Source organism: Lagopus leucura, unplaced genomic scaffold (assembly GCF_019238085.1).
Source record: "Lagopus leucura isolate 7727_CA_CO unplaced genomic scaffold, USGS_WTPT01 Super-Scaffold_73, whole genome shotgun sequence".
NCBI lineage: Eukaryota > Metazoa > Chordata > Aves > Galliformes > Phasianidae > Lagopus > Lagopus leucura.
In genome coordinates, this window is record NW_024962252.1 from 82,462,445 (window position 1) to 82,483,126 (window position 20,682).

A 20,682-nucleotide genomic window follows, 5' to 3' on the forward strand; every position below is an offset into this window, starting at 1 on the left:
TGCTGATGTAAGTGTACAATGATGCACCCCGTTTTAAGTTACCTTTTTTAAGTTCCCAAATTACGGAAAATACTACTGTACACCCAGAAATGCAAACAGAATTCTAACATACCTTCATTTGCAATACAAAGCCCAAGAAAGCTTTTACCTTTATATGTGAAGCATTGATATAGCCTGTGTTATTTTCTTTGGTCGGCACCAGCTCCACTCGGTTCTCCTCATAAGGAACAACTTCCCTGATGCGGTTGCGCTCAGTGTTTTCAGGCAAGACAGCAGTGGTGAAGATCCCATCTGCCTTTTTCTTTGGAATCTGCTCATATTCTGTAAACACCATCCCCTCTTCCAACTTCCTCTTCAAGATTTTGCACTTGGATTTAACAGAAAGTAACACCAATTGATTAGCTCTTCTTGACAGAATGCCCCATCCATCAGTTCTTTGGATTTCAACATATAACCATAATGTTCTCTCTCTCTCTCTCTCCTCTTTTTGGTCACAGTTATCTGAGAAAACACGACTTTCTCTATTTCTACTGAATGAAACAAATTTTACATTTGCTATTTCTAAGATGCATACCATACAAAGGAAAAGCACAATATGGATTCAGTATGAATTTGTATGTAATTTCTCCACAATAGATATTTGTAAAAATATTTAAAATTTATCTTTTATGAAGAAGATCACACCAAAAGACATGAAGTAATAAGCCAGTTTCAAAATACTGTGCAACTTGCATGTATGCAATTTCTGTGATTGAACAAAACCTCACCTACATGCAAACCGAGGCTGAGTTCTGTCATATGCATAACAGACAAGATAAGGCTGGAAAATTCTGCTCAAAAAGCCAGAAATATTCGTAGCAAATATCTTTCAAATCTTAACAGCAGAAACTGTTTTTAATTTCTGAAGTTCCAGATACGTGTGCATACCCAGATTGCAAACATTAGGAGACAGACAACTTTTTTTCTTCAATTCACCTAGAGACATTATCTGAACTCGTTAGTTGTATCAGAACATGAAACATTCCAAGGATGGTATTTTTATGTACTCCCTGATCAAACAAAAAATGTGCAAGATTGAATTTACAGCTTGATCTTATGTGATGCTGACAGACGTGAAACGGTGAACAGCCCCAACTCTCACTGACTTCTATGAACACTGAAGAGATTTAAAACACTTAGCATCAGAAGATGTGCAAGTGTTAATTGCAGACCTTTGACATTTATGACTCTGAAAATGGTTATGAGAAATTGTTTTATATGCTAAATCAAATGTTAATATTTTAGAAACTTCGTACTGGGAACAAAGGAAATGAACAACATTTCATAAGCCTCCATCTTACCCTCTCATCCATTGGCACCTTGGCTACTTCATCCTGGCTGTCCTCCGGCACTGGAACCCTAGCAACCGAAAGTCCATTCAGTGCTGCCAACATCAAGGGCCTCTTCTGGGCCTCCAGGCCTGCCATCTTCTGCTTTTCTAGATTCTTTTGGCAAGAAAAGGCACGTTTTCATCTCTGTGTGATTATTTATAATGCCAGTAAAATGCTGGAATGTTTTTTTAATCTCCAAAATCTGCAACTTTCTGGCCAAGGAATGCAGATGATCACCATTAGCATCGTAAATTCAAATACAACCTCTATTCTTCCTGTTATTCCTCAAAGGCCTGCTCCTACACGAGCACAGAATTTTAATTTCAAAGGAGCAATCCCAGCTTATAATACAGTTTACGTGCCATCAGAAGACATACAAATACAATCTCGAGCATTTTTCTGCAAATACTGCTCTGAACGTAGGACACAAAACACATTACCCTGTACATTTAAAGTAGCTTTACTGCAGCCAAGACACCTGGGGCATCTTTTAAAAAGCAATAATTTCAATCTATTCCAACATAGCAATGTATTACAGAGAAGAAAAACTATCCTGTGTTAATACTTAAAATGAAGTCTTTTGATGCATTCGGTTATCACGGTGATTCAAGTAGTACCCATGATGTGCTTTGCACTAAAAACTGAGGTAGGGAGTGGTACTGTTTCTCACATTCCTGCTTTGTAATATGCTGCAATATGGCAAACCCGAGTACAGATTTTCAGCTCACCCTGCTGCCTTCCTAATGCCTCCGGGAGACTGAGAAAAGAGACAGAATCTCCAGAATGAGCAAAATTACGAATATTTTACTCTGTTCCTTTCATAGTTCTTTCTCTCAGATTTGGAGGAAGAGATGAGCACTAGGGAAGCCTGGTTCTCAGCATGCATACAAAAGCTGTGGTCACCACATGGGCCAAATTCAGCTCCTGGAAATACAATATTGAACCTGAAGACCCTCAGACACAGCATGTTTTTTCAAAAGCTTGAGAGCTTTTCACCACCAGTGCTTTCCTCCAGAACACTGAGTAAAAAGAAACAAAAAGGCAAAACAAAAATCCAAAAACTCTTTGCTTTCTTTTCTTATTAGACTTTCAGGAAGGAAGAAAATGCAAGTCTTTTTCCTTTCTTTTTATCTTTTTATGACTCTTTACAAGCTAAAGCCTGTGTTTGAAAGATTAAGGTTTTCAAACCATCACTGTGTATGTATGTGTAGTATGGGGTTCATACAATAAGGGAACATTTGCATGCCTTAAGACACCTGAACTAAGCTGAAACCACCTTAAAAGTCCAATGCTAAGGCAACCAATTTACTTTTAAAAAAAAAATAATTAACAACTAAAACATATTTTAACCAAAGGCTGATCTGCATCTTTATTCAAAGGAGCACTTAAGCACCTCTAACCTCTCAGCTCACCTTCATTCACATTTTTGATTCCTTTTGATTTCTGCAGCTCAGCAGGTTTTTTTTGTTTTCTTCCCCAGAAGTTCAAAAGAGCCTGTACACTTCTTGTTCACCATATCTGCCGTATTCACCCATGAAATATTATGTTTTATATTTGGGTATCTATTTTATTTTTGAAGGTTAAGATGCTGCATGGAGTAAACTCAGTGTCCATGACACAGCGTAGAGGCCCAAGTTTAACTGCTAACTATTCCATAAGGGTAAGAATCACTAATGAATGAGAAGCGCTATAAACAATTTTTCTAAATTTCTTTGAATATACAGTAGTATGTAAATGTAAGCATATTCCAAACTCCTTCCTTCTGTGACCCACTTGGACACTTCATTAATTTCCTTCAGAAATTGCTTAGGAGCCAAATTCCAAAACAAAAAACAAACACCCTGTTTTCTGTGACTGCAGTTGTACTTCCCAGAGCATAACTTCAAGCCACAAGTCACATAAATAGCTTCAAAATACAAGTCACTGAAATGCAAGCACACCTCATTTCTCCCATTGCCTCCAGTGGCACTGAAGTCTTTAAATACACAGTTTTCATTCTAAATTCATCCATAGTTTATGTCATAGGTGTGTACGATATTGTCATACCCGAGTACAATAAAAAAATAAAAATCCAGGTCCATGTAATTGTAGCTGACCCACTGGGTCAGCTTTAAGCAAATCAATGTTTTCCCACCTGTGTGTTCCCCACAGTTCACATGCCAAAAGGCTGTCAGGTCAGTAAACGGACCTACGATTACCGATTCTCAAGATGCCCCCGCAACAAAGGAAGACACTTACCCTCATCATGATTTCTCTCTCTATAATGCTGTCCTCAATAGAGAACATTTCAGACACAGGTCTTTCCTTGACAGGTTCTTTCTTCACCCTCTCCTTTACGCTTGTGAGGTCAGGCTCTGAGATAGAGGGCCCCAGCGAGGACCCATTTATTGCCACTTGATCTGTCCGAGACACACTGATGGCCTTGGAAGGCCCTGGCCTCATGGCCTTGGCCCTGGCTACGGCCACGGAAGCACTAATATGGTCCTGCCTCAAGGCTCCGTTGCTGACGCTTTTACGAGGCCCGGGATATTCTGGAGGAGGTTTATTTGGTATTCTAGCCAAGGCAGCTTGCAACTGAGCACTGTACTTCATGTTCTCATGGAGGGCTCTTATCTGCGACACAGACTTTGCGGTTTCTTCTTCCTCTTCACTTTCGCTGCTGTGTATCAGCATTGTGGCATCAGAGAAGGTCTTTTTGTGATGGTAATGAAGAACCTGTTGAACTTCATGCCCCATCTGAACCGACTCTTCCGGCTGCACCTGCTCCCGCAAGGTGTTCCTGCGTGGCAGAGGAGCGTTTAAAGTTTTTAAGGCCATGGCTTCTATACCACGTACCATATTGCTGATGACTTCCAAGCTGTGGCGCTTGTTCACAGCCGCATGGTGCTTCACTGCAAGGAGGGGTTCGCTGACCTCCTGCAGCGACTGGCGGACGACCGGCGAGCTGTCCTCTTGGAATGTCTTTACCGAGAGCTGGACTTTACGCGTGACCAAGTCTGGACTGCTCCCGCTGACATACTTGTGCCGGTGGCTTGCAAGGTCAGGTGTGCTGGTGGCAGGACGTGGGCGTGGGTACGGAGGCGGGGGTCTGAAGAGATAGTTCTTTAACATGTGAGCAGTATTGTAATTCTGGCTGCTCTGCAGCTGCATGTTAGCCAGTTCCGGTGTGCTGACCGTGTGTGATATGGCACTGGCCGCTGTCTTATTCTGCACAGCACTGTTAGGGTTCATTTGGTCAGAGGGCGTAACAGGCTTGTTGTAGCTACCACTCTGAGGCCCGTAAGTGACCGTATAAGGATGCCTCTCTCGAATCTCAGGTTGACTGTAAACTAGGTCTTCTGGCTGGTTATAAGCATGCGTGTTTCCAATATTGAGATTCCTCAAAGACTGACTTTGGCTATCCATCTGGATCACTCCTCTCTTCATTTGCCTCATGACAGTTTCATAATCTGGAGTCGGTCGGTAAGACGGGACTATGATTGCACTATGTCTGTGGCTGGGGATATAGTCTGCTCTCATGATGTCACTTCCAGGGATGCTCAGGTTTGAGGACATTGGAGATGCCTGAATGAAGTTCTGTGAGCGATTCAGGGAGTTCATGCTGTGTGCGCTGCATACGCTCCCATTGGGTCCATTACCATTCAAGTAGCTGAAGTCCACTGGACACCTGTCCAAGCTGGTCTGAGACCTACAGTAGAAGGTTTCTTCATTTCCATGAAAAATGCTGTCTGTGTAGAGCAGAGAGAAAACATTCAAAGTTTAACATACAAGGACTTGTTATCAAAGCTGCAAATGCAGTCTGCACCAATGATTAGAGAGACAGCTTAGCGTACAGCTGCAGGGAACATTTGGTCTTGGGAGCATCCTTGAGTCATAGAACTAAGACGAAATGACTTCCATAAACACTCCCAACAGTTAGCAAAATATTGTAGCTCAGATCCTTGTGGGAGGCATGAAAAGGGAAAAAAGGAAATGTTTTTGCCTGGCAAGGAAGAACAGCATCTCTCTTAGCACCTTGGAAAGATTCACTGATGCTACTTTCACCTTAGGAATTCGTTGCTGCTAACCTACACTAATCCTGAAAATGTTATGTTTTTGTTGTTGTTGATACACTGCTCTCCGTTACCCAGAGTAGTAGATGATTGTGAACTTGTAGATTCTTCTTCAAACCAGTCAACAGTTTTAAGGATTGGAAGTACAGGGGTATCAAGACCAAGGAGGGAAAAAAAAAAAAAAAGGAAAAACAACAAAAAAAGCCCCACCCTACAGATGTGTTAAAAATATTAGTTCAGCAAAGGCTACTTAAGATGGAATGAAGACATTAAAGATGATGTCAGGAGTCATAACTTTACTGCAAGACAGTCCATGTCAAAAAACTTGTAAGAAACAAGTAGCATCTCCCAAGCCTCTGAAACTAACTCAGTTCTTCAATAATTTCAAGAAATTTGCAGCAAGACTGAATTAAAAAAAATAAAAAAATCATCTAAAATTAAAAATATCCCCCTCCAAGATGCTGTACTTAATAGTAAAATAGTAGCACCTACTAAGACAAATTCATATATATATATATATATATATATGTAGTTCTTCAGGTAACTATATTGATTAGCTCATTTCAAAACATACCAAATTCTTTCTTAAAACTAGTCAGACAGCCATAACTTCAGAATACTATCAGGTATGACTAAGAGCTCCTCTACCAGTGAGAGCACTTCAACTCTAGTTCTCAGGAACTGCAGAGAACGTAGCCAAACAGACCTGGCTGCATGTATTCCAAAAGGCAGCATGGGTGTGGTTAAGGGTGTGAAACTGAACGTGTTTAGAGGCTGGGCTCTATTCCCAGCCTTGATCAAAGTAACCTGGTGCAACCTCTCAGAGGATTTATTTGTTAAACATGGGGGTAAAAGTGGTTAACTCTCCTTCAATCTGTAAGTATAATGTAGGCAGACATACACTGAGTTCTGTCACCATGGCACACAGATTACTCCTGCAACAAAAGATGTTTTGCTGTTTCATTTTCCTTCATTTCTCTCCCCACCCCCAGCTGGCATTGCCTTTGAGTTCAGCCATCAGATTTCCTTTAGAAATTATTTTTCAGCTTGCTGAACTGGAATGCCAAGTTTAAGGTCCGTGTAATCATGCACAAGTATTTTAGAACTGAAATTTGACTTTAAACACAAGATTTACTGCAGTAGTAGCTTCAAGAACTACTAGCTGTCCTCCAACATGATCACAGCAGTACTAGAAATCTAGATACAAGGACTAGGAGTTTCTCTACATGCACATACAATTAAGGTCCATTAGAGGTAACGCATATGCTTTAAGTACCTTGTGAATTATGTGTTTCAGTGTAGTGATCTCCACACTGGACATGCATAGGAGGCAGTATAAATGGATGTTGTCTAGGCTGAAATAAAAGCACAAGATAGAAAAGGATTAGGAACTCGGTTTGCTCCAGTTTTTGCAAATGAAATGCAGAAAAAGTAATTCTCTGCCCTCCCCACCAATTATTTCCTACCCAGCCAAACACACATGCTCAACATGTGTAAATTCTTAAACTAAAGTCCAAAACTGACCAGCTAGATGCATTTATAGCAAACCACTTCAGAAAACAACATTCAGATTCCCATCTCACTTAGAAGATTTGAGAAATTTATAGAAAGTCCCAGTCCTTGAAGAATTAAAACAAGCAAAAACCAACACCCAAACACCTAATTGGGTCAAAAGCTGAAGATGGAACAAGCTCAGGGACCTAGAACACTGTTATATAAGCAGCATCAGCACAGATGGACTTAGAATCTAACTGCAGGTAACTTGAATATTGGATTCACTAACGAAAAGCCTTTTTAACAGAAAAGGATCCCAGAACTCAGCATTAAATCAGGAGAGTTATTTACAGACAAATAAGTCACAGTTGATGCCATATTCTACTTTGTCCATCAGTAAACTGATACATTTTGCAATTGCACTTCACCACCTGCACTGTAATGTCCTGTCTGGAGCTGCTGAGCAGTTTATGAAAGCGTGCTTTGATATACAAGGAGAGCAGGGAGAGAAGGAAGATGCTCTTCTCTGTTCCTTAACAACAGAACAAGGGATTGTCATCTAAGCTGATTTAACTAGTTCAAACTATAAGGAATTCTTTGGATGCCCAAGGTCAAAAAGAAACACCAAATGATTTAGTTTTGCATGCACATGCACAAAATGAACACCAAGAAAAAGTTTGCCAATGAAGAGGGGGTGGGGAAGGGGTTAAATTTACATTTCCTATGTAAATGGGGAGAGAGAATGAGAATCAAAGAAACTGAGTGCACGTATGAATTCTTGCATATGAAATGGCTGTTAAGCCAGGGCTGGAAGATAACAGGAAATATTTCTGCTACATGAATTACTTTTAAGGGTATAAAGCCCTACTCTCACTGAACATTTTGGGCAAAGGAGACTAATCCTGACAACCCATATAGGAGAGATTAGCTGGGAACAAATCAAGATGTTTGAAAGCCCAGAAAATGGAAAAATGGTGGGTGGAAGAAACATGGCAGGAGAGAGTTACTTCTACTGGAAATTTATAGATCTGGATCAGATAGTTGCCTTTGTTACACAACCAGACAGTACTGAAGCTACCTGCATATATGCATATGGTCTGGGCTTTTTTTTTTTCTCTCCCTTTCTTTCTTTTACATTTTTCTTTTGTCTTAACAGTATTGAAAGCTTTCAGGCATGGAGAACTTCAATACCCAACTTATGGATCACTTGGATTAAAAAACAACAACAAATATATGACACATATGGAGGAGGATTTGCTGTGAAAAGAAAGTGTGAAGTGCCTTAAAATAATAGTTAATAGGATCACCACAATGTCAAAACCATATGAAAGGTCTTACTGTGAAAATAACAAACATGATTCTCAGTCAAGCAGTACAGCCTCACTCCAAAGATTCCACTTCAATTACTATTCATGCCTACTGATTTATTACTACACAAGACAAGTGAATATGCAGGCATATAAAAGTGCATAGAGAGCAGAAAACAGCCACGAGGGCTTTCTTTTCTCTTTTTTTTCCTTTTTCTCCTCAAAGAGAATGGCTCAGACAAGTTAGCAGAACAATTATGAACACATTAAAGTTCAACACAAATGGTCAGCAGCCCCATTCAAGTTTTAACAGACAAGCCTAATTTTGATCCTCCTTTTTTTTTTTTTTATTTTTAAATTTGTTGCCCACTTCAAAATAATCAAGCAGTGGGATTTGGTTTTCCTCTTAACAAGTAGATCACCTTTATCTGTATCTAATAGAAGGCTCTCTCGTTCCCTTTGTGATATATCTGAGGTTGTAGCATAAGAACACACAGCACATTTCATTTCTTCACTTTAATTTTTTTGTTGCCACCTCCAGGGGCCAGATTAGCAGATACTGAAAATACTTTAGGAGTGCTTAAGAGAACGTAATACACAACCACTGTGTATTGTATTAAAACACCCCAGAAACAAGCTGAGAATGAAAGGATAAAGAAAGCTGAAGCCAGCAACAACAGGTGTCCTGCAAATGGCTGGGAAACACGAAATGCAACTTTTACAGCTAACAGGCTATGGCAATGCATGTGCACTCAGAAAAATAGTCTGCACTGAAATCTGCAAAGATAAAACTATCCTAATATCAGTACTGCTTAGTCTTAGTTTTGGAACATTTTTGCTAGCAGTTATCACATCCTGAGGACATCAAGAAAACATTCCTGCCCTTATAAGCTTTCTGCTCACTACGTACCAGTGCTCTAAGGGATCAACAGTGTTGCTACTTAACGGGTTCTGAATTACTGTGTAAGAAATAACGACATACTGGATGTTTAAATTAGATTCAAAAAAGCATCCTTAGAACTGACCAGGCCAGAGGGGAAATATTCCCACGCAAATACTCTTTTTTTGTCAAGATTTCAGGAAAAAAGTTTTTTGTGTTTTTTTTTTTTTTTTCCTTTGGTCAGAATTATAGTATTTATCATTTCAAATGGAAATGAGCAGACTGAAAAAAATCTCCAAAACAGTCTCGGATTGATGATAAAAATTTTACTTAAAATACCACTGACTTCATAGAGAGAACAGGCACTCAAGTCTAGAAACAGAGTAAACTGAGTTAAACTAAACTAGATTTTTACAAAAATCATATCATTGAGAAAAACACAAGAAGCTGTAAAATTAATGCAGCGAATGGATCTCAACATATTCAGCAAAAGATGGCTCACAGTATTTCTAGGTGTAGAGGACTGCTTTCTTTAGAATACAGTGTCAATCCAGTAGAAAAGACTCTTAGTTTCTGCAGGGCAAGTAAAAATATAGTTCCTTGAAGACTGTAATTTTAAGAAAGTCAGTGATGATATTATCCAGTTAAACTAATCAACTTGGGCAGCCACACCCCTGAAATTCATTCCAATCACATTGCCTACAACAAATGATTTTATGTTCTTATTTGAAATTTAGAAAGTATTCCATCTTACACCGTGTCCCATCTCATCAGAAGAGGTACAGACACTCATAAAGGCTGCACCACAGTACATACCAAAGATGATCTACTCCAAGTGGGCCGTCGTCGGATAGGGGGAGGAGAACTTGATTGTCTGTGGAAGAAAAAGTAAAGAGAAATGCTAGTCTGCACTATTTCAATTCTAATTATGGAATGAAGGGGAAGAATGAGAGATGAAGGATCTGTAAATACTGCTCATTTATGAGATTAAATGAATGCAAATAAGATGAACATATTTTAGATCTCTCTTTAAATACAGTATTCCAATTCCAAAACATACATGCCTTCTATTGATTATTCTATTTAGCTTATTTGGAAACACAAGAAAAAAACAACTGAATCAAACAAAAAAGTCTCTTAAGCAATAAAAACTGAACATGTCATACAGGCACAGTCTTAGATGACTTAATGTGAATACTAAAAAAATACAATTTCATGAAATTCATAGCAATCACTCCAAAGCAATGCACACAGATCAGGAGGAAAAAAGCAACTGGTTAATACCAGCAGGACCAAATACAGTGTTAGAATAGCCATGTGAAGTGGAAAGAAGGAGGAATGTGGAAGAAAGAAAATGAAAAAAGAAAAGAAATACTTTGAAGGAGGCAGAAATATAGTGCTTACGTGAAGAGAGGAAAGGTGGAATTTCTCCTCCTACAGTTTCTGATCTGGTGAATGATGTTATGTGCAATTAGAGGAAATGCTCACAGGAAAGCAAACAACTACAATTTTAACATAGAGGTCAGGAAAATTACTTGGCTAGAAAACACACAATGCCATATGCAGTCATCAATATCTGTGGCCCTAACAAGAAGCTGATACCACATGAGACCATGGTAGGAAGGAAAGCAGTTCTAGTGGCAGAAATACATTCAAACACCAGTTATTTCTTCCACTGATCTCTTGATGTTCCCTATCTTTATTAATTCAAATATCTGAAAGCTGTATGCAAACCTGATACACCCTGTTCATACTGATACTCACATACTTATGGCTCAGTGTTCAGAAATAACCATGAGTAAAAGCTATTGCTTCTACAGTTTAGATGATTAACTGGAATGGAATAGTGCTCTCTGCTGACCCCAATAAACAGCTTTAAAGGGGAAATAATTCTCAGACAACAAATAATGGCATTTTGTTTTCTTTTCTGACTGTCACAGCAGAGATAAATGAGAACTTCCTCTGAATTCAATTCTTCTCAAAGTATTAACTTTAACACTGGGCTATTAAATGCATTATACTCCGCTAATAAAGGCCTTTTCTGGTCTTCTGCTCAACTTCCAAGGGCAAGCATTATCTGCAATCTAATCAACATCTTTTTCTGTATGCAAAGGTATCACCATGTGTAGTTTACCTCATCAGTCTCTCCAATACTTGCAATTCACCATATGTTTATATATTACATGCACATGTAATACTAGAAAGTTAGACCTTCCAATCATCCCTTCATCACTGGCTTAATTTTCCAACACAGTATTACCCAGCTGAATAGATTGGATGTCCACCTCTAACTAGAACTTTTGATGAGATTTCTTCATAGCCTCCTAGCTGTCTAAACTTAAGTTTTGCAAAGGATTCATGATCCCATTGCTATACAAATCTGGCATTTTTTGAAATACTCACAAAACACTCGACTTATTAAAGCTAAATTTGTCTCAAACTAAAATTGGCCATGTGCTGGTATAAAAGAAGCATTCTCAGCTGATAAACTTAGTTTTGACTTACAACTAGAGTCTTATGAATTCCTCCTTCAGTTTGAGTGAATACACCTGTGAGAGAGAATGAGCTCATGACCAGTTTTTTAGTAAGTGCTCAAAGCAGAGCCTATAAAAGACTCTGGGTTCAGATTTAGTCTCTGCTGAGTTGTGTTTGTATGGCTATGTAAATGAACTTCCACAGGTCTTCCCCCTGCTTGGTGCACATAAGAAGCAGATTAATTACGCTACCCAAATTAGAAGAGGATATCCTGTGTTTTCCACCAACCTTGTTAGATACATAGCACATCTTTGAAATGCTACTGTAATTCATATTTTGGCATGTTAACATAAGTCACCTCTCAATCCATTTTATACTAGCACTCTGGGTTGTTATGAACAGCATAGACTAAAAGCTTCAGTTCATTATTCTGTCGGATTTGGTTGTTCAGGGAGCAGTACCCAACACAGCTCATACATCCAGCCTCTGTGGGCTCAGAATTAAATTTTTACTTCATTCTTCTGTTCTAGGTAATGGTTAAAACAAGAAAGAAAAAACAGCAAAGTAGAGCAGGATAACTGACACAAGTGACTAGGAAAAAACAACAAAGCCAGACACACCAAAACTCCGAGCACTTCCAAAGCAGGGTGTCAGAATACAATTCTGAGGAAATACTCACTCTGTGCAGATTTTGTTCTGTTTGTAAAACTTATGTCTTGCTGCAAACAATCGTGAGATATATTTAGCATTTTCAAGATCATCCTTTGAATGCAAGGGAAACAAAAGAAAAAAAGAAAAAAATGCATATAATCATTCATTTTGTTATTCTTACCAAGAAATAGCAAGGGTTCTACAAATCCAATCATAGTAATGCTTAGTAAGGTCTGTCATGTACAGAATATGCCTGCCAAGAACATGTCTAGTGCCCTCAAGAATGTTTAAGGCATTGAATTACTGAAGTAGTGCGGCATGCCTTCGCATGCTGCCTCTTCACTGCGGGGTCACGATGGAAGGAGAAAAGGACAACAGAAAAAATGGCTGAAAGTTGCTGGCTCAGTCTCTACACTGGCTTGGTTCAGTGAGACGTAGATGATTTTAAGAGCAGCGCAACACTGCACTCCTTGAGTCCCAGCACATGCACGTGTGGGAGCTTGTCTGCTGTTCCTACAGCTTCTTATGCTGCTATTGACATGCCAGTATGACAGGCAATGTGGCACCATGGATGTTTCACTGAACAAGCACTTCAGTTTTTTTGCAGAGTTCCCAGCATATTATTACTTAAGTGTGTTTAGAATTAGAATTTGAAAGGTTTTTAATAAATATGCTTTATATAAGCAGATTTCTTGATAACGCTGATTAGATCTTTTTCTTACTGTGTGAAAGAGCACATTCTCCTCTTTGTTGATCAGCTCTAGAATAATTGAAGACTTGTTATGTGCAATATTCCCAATGTCATTCCACCTGTAGAGTAAAAAAAAATGTGGTAGAGTTTGCCAACACATACATTCAAGCATTTCACAAATGCATTAAGTATCCCTCAGTCAACATTAGTCTTGCTTTATGGGAAAGCTTTTTCAGTAGCTGTTTGGTGAAGAAACATGGCCAGGATAACAAGGAAATCAAGCTCTGGTTCAAGGAGAAATAGATTTTTTCAGTTCTCAACCTGAAGCAGGAAATTTAAAAGCTCTCTTTAAAAACACTGTCTTCAGGAATTGCAACAGAATGTACACTGAAAACGCATTAGCAATAAATACCCTGATCACTAGCATTTTTGTATTGCTTGACTGCAACCAGATGGAATTTTTTGTTTCCTGCAGTGCCATTCCTGCTGTTTTCAACTTTCCTACAGAGACAGTTCTTTCTAAAAAAGGGTACCTTGTCCACATGGTTACATAGGCTGTGCATACCATGTTAATGCTCTGTTTAACGTTCACACTTTTTTTTTTTTTCCAAGTAATTGTCAGGTTACCCAAGATTGGAGTTGTAATCTTCTTACAAATAGCTGACAGACAGACACAACAGACACACTGGCACACATTGCATGCAATCCATGGGGATGGAAAGGACTTGTTTGTTCTGTTTGCAGCGTGCATTCCTCTTCATGTCATGGCAGGATGCTTGGAGTGCATATTTGCAATAGTAAGGATCCCAGCACCAGCTACCATTTCTACATTTAAGAAACTTCTTGGTTTTGACACTACATTTTAAGATGTCCTCAGAATGGCACAATTAAAAGAATTATCTAACTTCTTCACGGAATTACACATGTAAAACATCAGCCATATGGAAAAGAGAGACTTGACAATCTCAAAAATAATCATTTAATGCCCTTTTTAGGTCAAAACAAAACAAACAAAGCTAAGCAAAACAACAACAAATAAAAACCAACACCCTTCTTGTTCAAGTCTGCTACAAGCCTTAGTTTATGACTAAAAATGAGAGTACCTCATAAATTAATGTTCAGGTTCACATCCTAACAGCAACAAGGATAGGAAAAATCCACTCCACACTAACACCAACATTAATGGAAACACTCAACAGTAGCAGAGATCTTGCAACACTTTCATACATAACAATTTTTTTTTTGAGTTACAAAACCCACAAGAGAAGGTCAATAAAAGGCTTTAGTAATTCTTAAAAATCAAAACAGTTGTGCAAACATGTAAATGACAGGCACACAGATTTCAAAACTGCAGTGAGAAAGTTCAGATTTTTTAGTGGGATATCTAAATATGGAAACCAGATTTTCAGAAACATTGAGTGCCTAGACTGCCAGCAGTGAGGTTTAACAGATTTGCATTCAGATGCATCAAAGAAGCAGACACAAAGGCAAGAGAAGAAAAAGCATCAAAGCCTTGTAAGTAGAACATGATACATGACAGACAACTATATCTTTCTTGCCATCAAACCTATTCAGGGACATCAGAAATTATTCTTTATCACATCTCTTACGGCCAAGAGGCCAATGCTGAAAACAGTGAGGTGACTACTCCTTAGTGAGAGGATTGGGACTATTGAAGTCACATATTTAAGTAAGGAAGAAAAAAAAAAACCACACACAGAGCTCTGCAAAGAAGATCACTTTAAATGCTGAAGTCCCTAGCTTTTACCTATAGATCACAGTTGTCCTTCCAATTCTGTTTTTTATGAAGATTCCCATGAAGAAAATACCGAGGTGTATGTCATTTCCATGATTATCCTGCACAAAAAAAGGTATATATTTAGATTAATCAAGAAACTGGCACAGGCATGCGCAAGAACATGTGCTGAGCTACCAAACAGAAGCCATTCTTAAGGATGAATGTGGGACTAACCTTTGACTAACCTACAGTTTGCTGCTTTACAGGACTCTGATTTTCATTATTTCAAAGCACCTAACACTTAGGTGAATTCATTATGTTGATAAGCGAGAATAGATTAAGGCTAAATGAGCCCAAAGTTCTCCTGTAGGAAACAACAAAGACACCACAAACAGGCATTTATTATGTAACAGCTCACATACCCTATAACTGTGAGTATAATTATCTAGAATCCTTATGACTCTCAAAAGCAACAGTCCTCATTCACACTCATTATTTCTCCAGTCACCTGATAAAACAGAGAGATTTCAGAATCCAGACCATACCTGGAGATGGAATCCATCTCAAAAACTTTACCCATCACACTTCCTCATTCAAAGTATTCTGTGCATGTCACCCTAAGACGTACTTGTATCTTTATACAGACACAGCCTGCATTGCTTTGCAATTATTGCTTAAATATTCATCTGCATGCATCGTATACCGTCCACTGTTCTTGCAATGCTTTTCAAAAACCATTGACTTTCTGTGTCTACCCATATTTCCTTGCAGGATTCCATATGTGCTTCTGTTGCATTTTACAGTTCTTCTCTTTAAAATGCTTTTTTCTTACTGCTAGAAGAGCTTAATGATGTTGACAAGTTTTTCTACATTTAATCGACAAAACCAACTCTTCACTAGCTTCACATACAGCAATGGAGTCAAATTGCACATGGCAGAAAGAAGCTTCCAGTAAAGGGGAACTGACCACAGTGCAAATCAAACCTTGAACAACCCCCTCAGTTTTAACTGTGTGGAGGACTTGTGTGTAGGTGTAAGAAATTAAGGAAAGGGTAAAGTTAAGGCTTAATAAATAGCAACTTAGAAAGATAGGAAAGAGGTCTTAGCCTCCTATCCTGTGAAATAAGACCAGAACTGAGGTTTATTTGCCACAGTCATTCTACCTCAGGAACATCTCAGCTTCCCAAGGGAGCATGCATGGTAGACAGACCCTGGCACATACAGTCTTTTGTGTCAAAAGGATTTTGGTGGAGGGGAAGTGACAGCAGTAGGATACCCTCATGCTGCAGTCTCCATTCAAACTACCAGAAACCATTTAATCTTCTAGAACGGTGAAACAACTCCCAGGTCTTCCGGATGAACGACGCACATGTGTTACAAAGCTCACTGCATAACTGCATGTAGGGGTTTCTTTCTTATATATGCTAACATACCTTCACAGGGAACAGTTCCTGTCCAAACCCATCAAGGCGTTCCACTTCATTGATGTACATCAGCTCAGCCTCTGCTGCTGTAATGCCACTGCAATTGGAGTAACAACAGCAAATGTTTCAATATCACATACACATACATAAAATACATTAGTAAAAAGAATGGCAGATTCATAGACCACTTCAGAGGATGTTTTGGAGATGCTGCCTAGCAATGTACAACAAATTCAACTTTCAGTGATAGGATCACAAACAGTAAGGGGTGGAATTTTACTGTACATTGCTAAGGTAAGGTATAAAACATAGTTCAAACTATAGGAGGAATATACTGAACTGATCCATTGTTCACCGCATCAAATGTTTTTCCAGGCTTTATTAAACATCAGGTTGTTGCATTAGACTGTGTCTTTGTGTCTAGTCTTGGATGGCCAATTTGAGCCATCAGAGTTCTAATTTGCATTAACAGCATATAAACTCACTGAAGTTGCTTAAAATGACTTAAAAGTGAAGACCTACATTTTCATATTAGCTGCAACATAGGCAGTAATCGAAGTTTTGAGAAGGTTCTCTTTCGTAACAGAAAACAAACCATCTGAAAACTTCTACACACGTGTCTGCACATGCTCCTGTCACAGCTCAGGAATTCAGACAGACTTCAGTTCTCAAAAGCAGGTCAGAATAGATTGCAGGTTGTTCCAAAAGAAGGTCACAATTAATGTTTCTCCTCTTTGCTCCTCCTTAGTACAGCTTACAAACAAAAATATAGGAACTAGACACTTAAGAGAAACAGGGACAGAAAGCAGGTGGAATTTGATCTGCCTGCTGAAGTAAGGATAAGTGTTTGTCCTTTGTGAAGCTGAAATGACTCTAAAGAGCACAGCAGGGGATGGAAATCTTACTTTTCAAATCTGTGAGTTAACCAAGATTGCACAAGCAGCCCTGAGCAAAGACTGAAGAACAAAATCAGGTCTATTCATGGTCAGCTTGGAAGCTAACCCTTTGGTCTGCATCAAAGGCCCAAGCTTACATTGAAACTCAGACTGAGAATGGCCTTCCACTCAGATATTGGTACTTGTACCTTTAGAACCATTTTTTTGTTGTTGTTGTGTAATCAGGAATGTTGCATCTTTCATATAGTATTCCAACTACATTTCATATAGATAGATAGAATAGAGCTTTAAATGTAGATTATCAACAAAATATAGATTATTTCCAGTAACACACAATGTCATTTTTCTAGAGGTATGAATACCTTTACCATCAGGACACAAAAAGATGACACAAAAGAAGTCTATTTACAAAGGAAGACTTCAGGACTAACATGGAGATTATTGATTAGTGACTGTATATTTAAATTTTTCTACAAGGAGACTTAAAACTCAACAAGATAAGGTGCATTTTGTCATTTTCATTTACATTATCTTGGGAGGGTATGTATCCCTCCTTCTCTCGAATGAGAGAAAACCTTGAAGAGACCCCCTTGGACCACCCTGTTCAAGTCATGGGGGTCTTTCACAGCCCAGATTTAAATGAAACCAAAAAGAAAAAGAAGTCTAGTACATAACAAGTAGCTTTACACATGTTCCTTTAACCTGATGGTGGAAATGCTCATTTATTTGGGATGGAATTCGATGATAAATTTGTGTGCCCAACAGGCAAACACTAATTAAAAATCCAGCTAGATGTAGCATAACAGTAACATGGAGAAAAGTTAGTTACCACTGCAAGGAAAAGGTGGGGAAGAAGGAGAGTACAGGAAGGAGAAGGGCAATTGAAAAAAAAAGAAGGAAAGCTGAATCTTCACATATCAAGTTCACCTGTGTGTTCGGTGTTCCTGTGCAACCTTTTGAGTCAGTTCCTCCAGGACAGCTTCATCCTGGGTCCAGTCCTATAAAAATATTAAGTACCATTAAAAACTACTCATCCAAAGAGAGAGCATAATGCAGGACAGGAATTCCGATGGCATGCTTTAGGGTTGTTTCCTGTTCGTGCTCTTGGAGGCAGTTACAGAGAAGGAGCTTAACACCAACTGCACTGCAAATCCAGGGCACATGTTTGAGCAGGGGTTGCTGAAGACATGCAAGAAAAATATCATGGTCTGAGATGGGTTATTTTGGAGGTAAAATGATACTGTTAAAAAGAGTGCTAAGGTGGGTTTTTTTACTGCAAAAATCAGAACAGACTGCAGAGCATGGATAAGAAATCTTTTCCTGGATAGGGACCAAACAAGCCTTGAAAAGCACTTGGAAGTCTACAAATGAATATATACCTTTCAGAACAGTCCAAAATAATTCACACACCATGCAAACTGAACTTATGGGTATTTCCTGTCCTGCAGGTACTGCCTTCCCTGTGTTAACAGGGATCAAAAACTTTGCTATCTCTTCTACTATGTAATAGAATTCACTTCAAAGTTGTGACACATTTCTGAGTAGAGTTTTTTTCTTCCAAAAATGAGATTATATATAGGGTAGAAAAAAATCTGAAATAATTGGGAGAATCTTAATAAAGAAAGTCTGTTCATAAATTCAAGACAACAAAAAGGAAGCTAAAACATTTTCTTGCAAAATGTTCTTATTTTTACTTTTAAAAGCCTTAAGACTGCATGTAATGTACTTAAGTACACTGCTTGTTTCTTGCTTAGCGAGGCCCTCCCTCTGATATTTGCTTCTGTCACAAAACTATGTGAGAGTGGTAGCGTGCTAATGAAAAATGGCACTGTACATGCCTATGCACAGCTACACACCTGTGGGGTGTACTGTGTACATAACTTTGTTCTTTTCACTACTGAAGAAATGCCATTTGACACACATTGTAGCCTCACAAGATCAAACAGTAAAAAGGTGGCTGCCCCTCCCTCGCGCACCGTCTCTCTTCACTAATGAATTTATGGCAATGTTCTTGTTGGAGGCTCTTAGTGTGCCTGAGATTTGCTGAAATACTCCCACTTGCTTCAGGACTAGTTTATATCTATAGCACTTAGCAACTGTCACCAAATTTGTGGCGAAGTGTTTACTGCTGTATTACTCACTCCTCCCCAGCAGCGCAGAGACCAGAAATTAAAGAAGGGAAAGAGATGCCTAGAGAAACAGCTGATTTAAGAGTAGTCTCCTGAAGGCTAAGGAAGCCAATACTTTGCTATTCTTGTCAAATTTGTTAGTAGTAGCATGGATGAATGGCTAGATACCACAAAGTAGTAAGAGGAAAGCTTACCACCATACAGACCACAACAACACAGCAAAGGCAGTTGACTCACAACATAAGTTCTAGGATATTAGCCTGAAAAGTAACTGCTGAACTACATTGAAATGTGTCTTGAAATCTCATTCAGAGGCTTAAACTCTCCCCTATTTTTTTTTTTTTTTAATAAAAACACCATCAGTATATTGAAAGAACTTTGTAGGTGTAATTTATGAGGTGACAGCTTGACTACACCTTTCTGTCTGTACTTGCAGTCATCATCTTTCCCACTTAAACTACCATACATGCCTTCGTAAGCCATCGACTACATACAAAATCATCAATTACCAATTACTAACAGGAATTCTTGTTGTAACAAGAACAGATGAATAACACCTATTCCTAACAAAGAAGTCTTGCTCCACTAGTCAGGTTAACAGAGGATCCTCAGTGAAAGGTCAATACCAAAGCTCTGATCTAGGTATAAAAGATTCAGATCTCTGCATATTCATTAATTTCTCCTCTTCTTGCTGATCTTCTTTTCCAGGTGACAATCAACTCTGCCTGCTAGCTTGAAATTGCACTTTCACATCGAGATACTGTGTACACATCACCTCTTTGGACTTGAGAATTGACTACCAGCTTACAGCTTACTGCAGTTCCCACGCAGTCAAAAAGTGAAGGTAAATGGGATGAAATGCTTTAATCATTCTCCTTCTGTCTTTCCACTTACTGAAGGAAACCAGCTGCTTAATTTTTAGGCAGTAACAATTCAGGCAGGGGAAGCCCATCTCACTTCCAAATTTTGTTTCTAGCCTGACAGAATTTCAATTTCTTTTATTTTGTGAAGTTTATGCTCAAGCTCTGTGCTCATGGAGTTTCTGAACTAAAACAGCCTTAATCTAAGGTGGTGGTGTTTTGTTTCTTTTCTCCTTTCTTTTCTCTTTTTTCCTCCATTTCTTTTAATCCATTCTCCCAGATGGACTCATTGTCATGGGTTACAAGTAGTTGGCCTTTATCACCATAGTTCCCAATGCCATCAGTGACTTAAAACACTTCCCTCAGCATTCAAATCATTTGCTTGTTTCCCATTTAAATTTAAAACAATTTCACAGCACAGTCCCTGGAGAACATTTTGAGAATAGATTCACAGTTCACTTCAGTCTAACAGTCAATTGATGTAAAATCACATTCTCTTGGGCAAAGATTGCATGATTTGTCCTGTGGCACAACCTTATTACATCAGCAGTTTTTATATTCCATTGTTTGGCCATGTCACTAATGCTGCAGTACAGTTAATATACAACGTTCTAAACAGCTGCAAATTGTTTTTTGATTCGAGAAAGTACACTTTTTTGTTGATATCTACTCTCAGTGGAGACTTAGCAGGAACTGAAAAAGAGCTAAATTTCTA

The 20,682-nt window shown here is 38.7% G+C and overlaps 1 protein-coding gene across 2 annotated transcripts in view; it reads right to left on the minus strand.

The window, feature by feature from the left end:
• Positions 1-20,682, minus strand: part of PTPN14 (protein tyrosine phosphatase non-receptor type 14) — a 106,582-nt gene that overhangs the window by 17,898 nt on the left and 68,002 nt on the right. For both annotated transcript variants that reach the window (XM_042862238.1, XM_042862239.1), the window contains exons 6-15: positions 17,906-17,976; positions 16,092-16,179; positions 14,689-14,777; positions 12,952-13,039; positions 12,258-12,340; positions 9,920-9,977; positions 6,699-6,777; positions 3,609-5,098; positions 1,341-1,484; positions 149-367 (exon numbers count right to left, since the gene is read on the minus strand). In XM_042862238.1, coding sequence (XP_042718172.1) covers positions 149-367; positions 1,341-1,484; positions 3,609-5,098; positions 6,699-6,777; positions 9,920-9,977; positions 12,258-12,340; positions 12,952-13,039; positions 14,689-14,777; positions 16,092-16,179; positions 17,906-17,976 — 2,409 coding nt within the window. The remainder of the gene's footprint in view (positions 1-148; positions 368-1,340; positions 1,485-3,608; positions 5,099-6,698; positions 6,778-9,919; positions 9,978-12,257; positions 12,341-12,951; positions 13,040-14,688; positions 14,778-16,091; positions 16,180-17,905; positions 17,977-20,682) is intronic.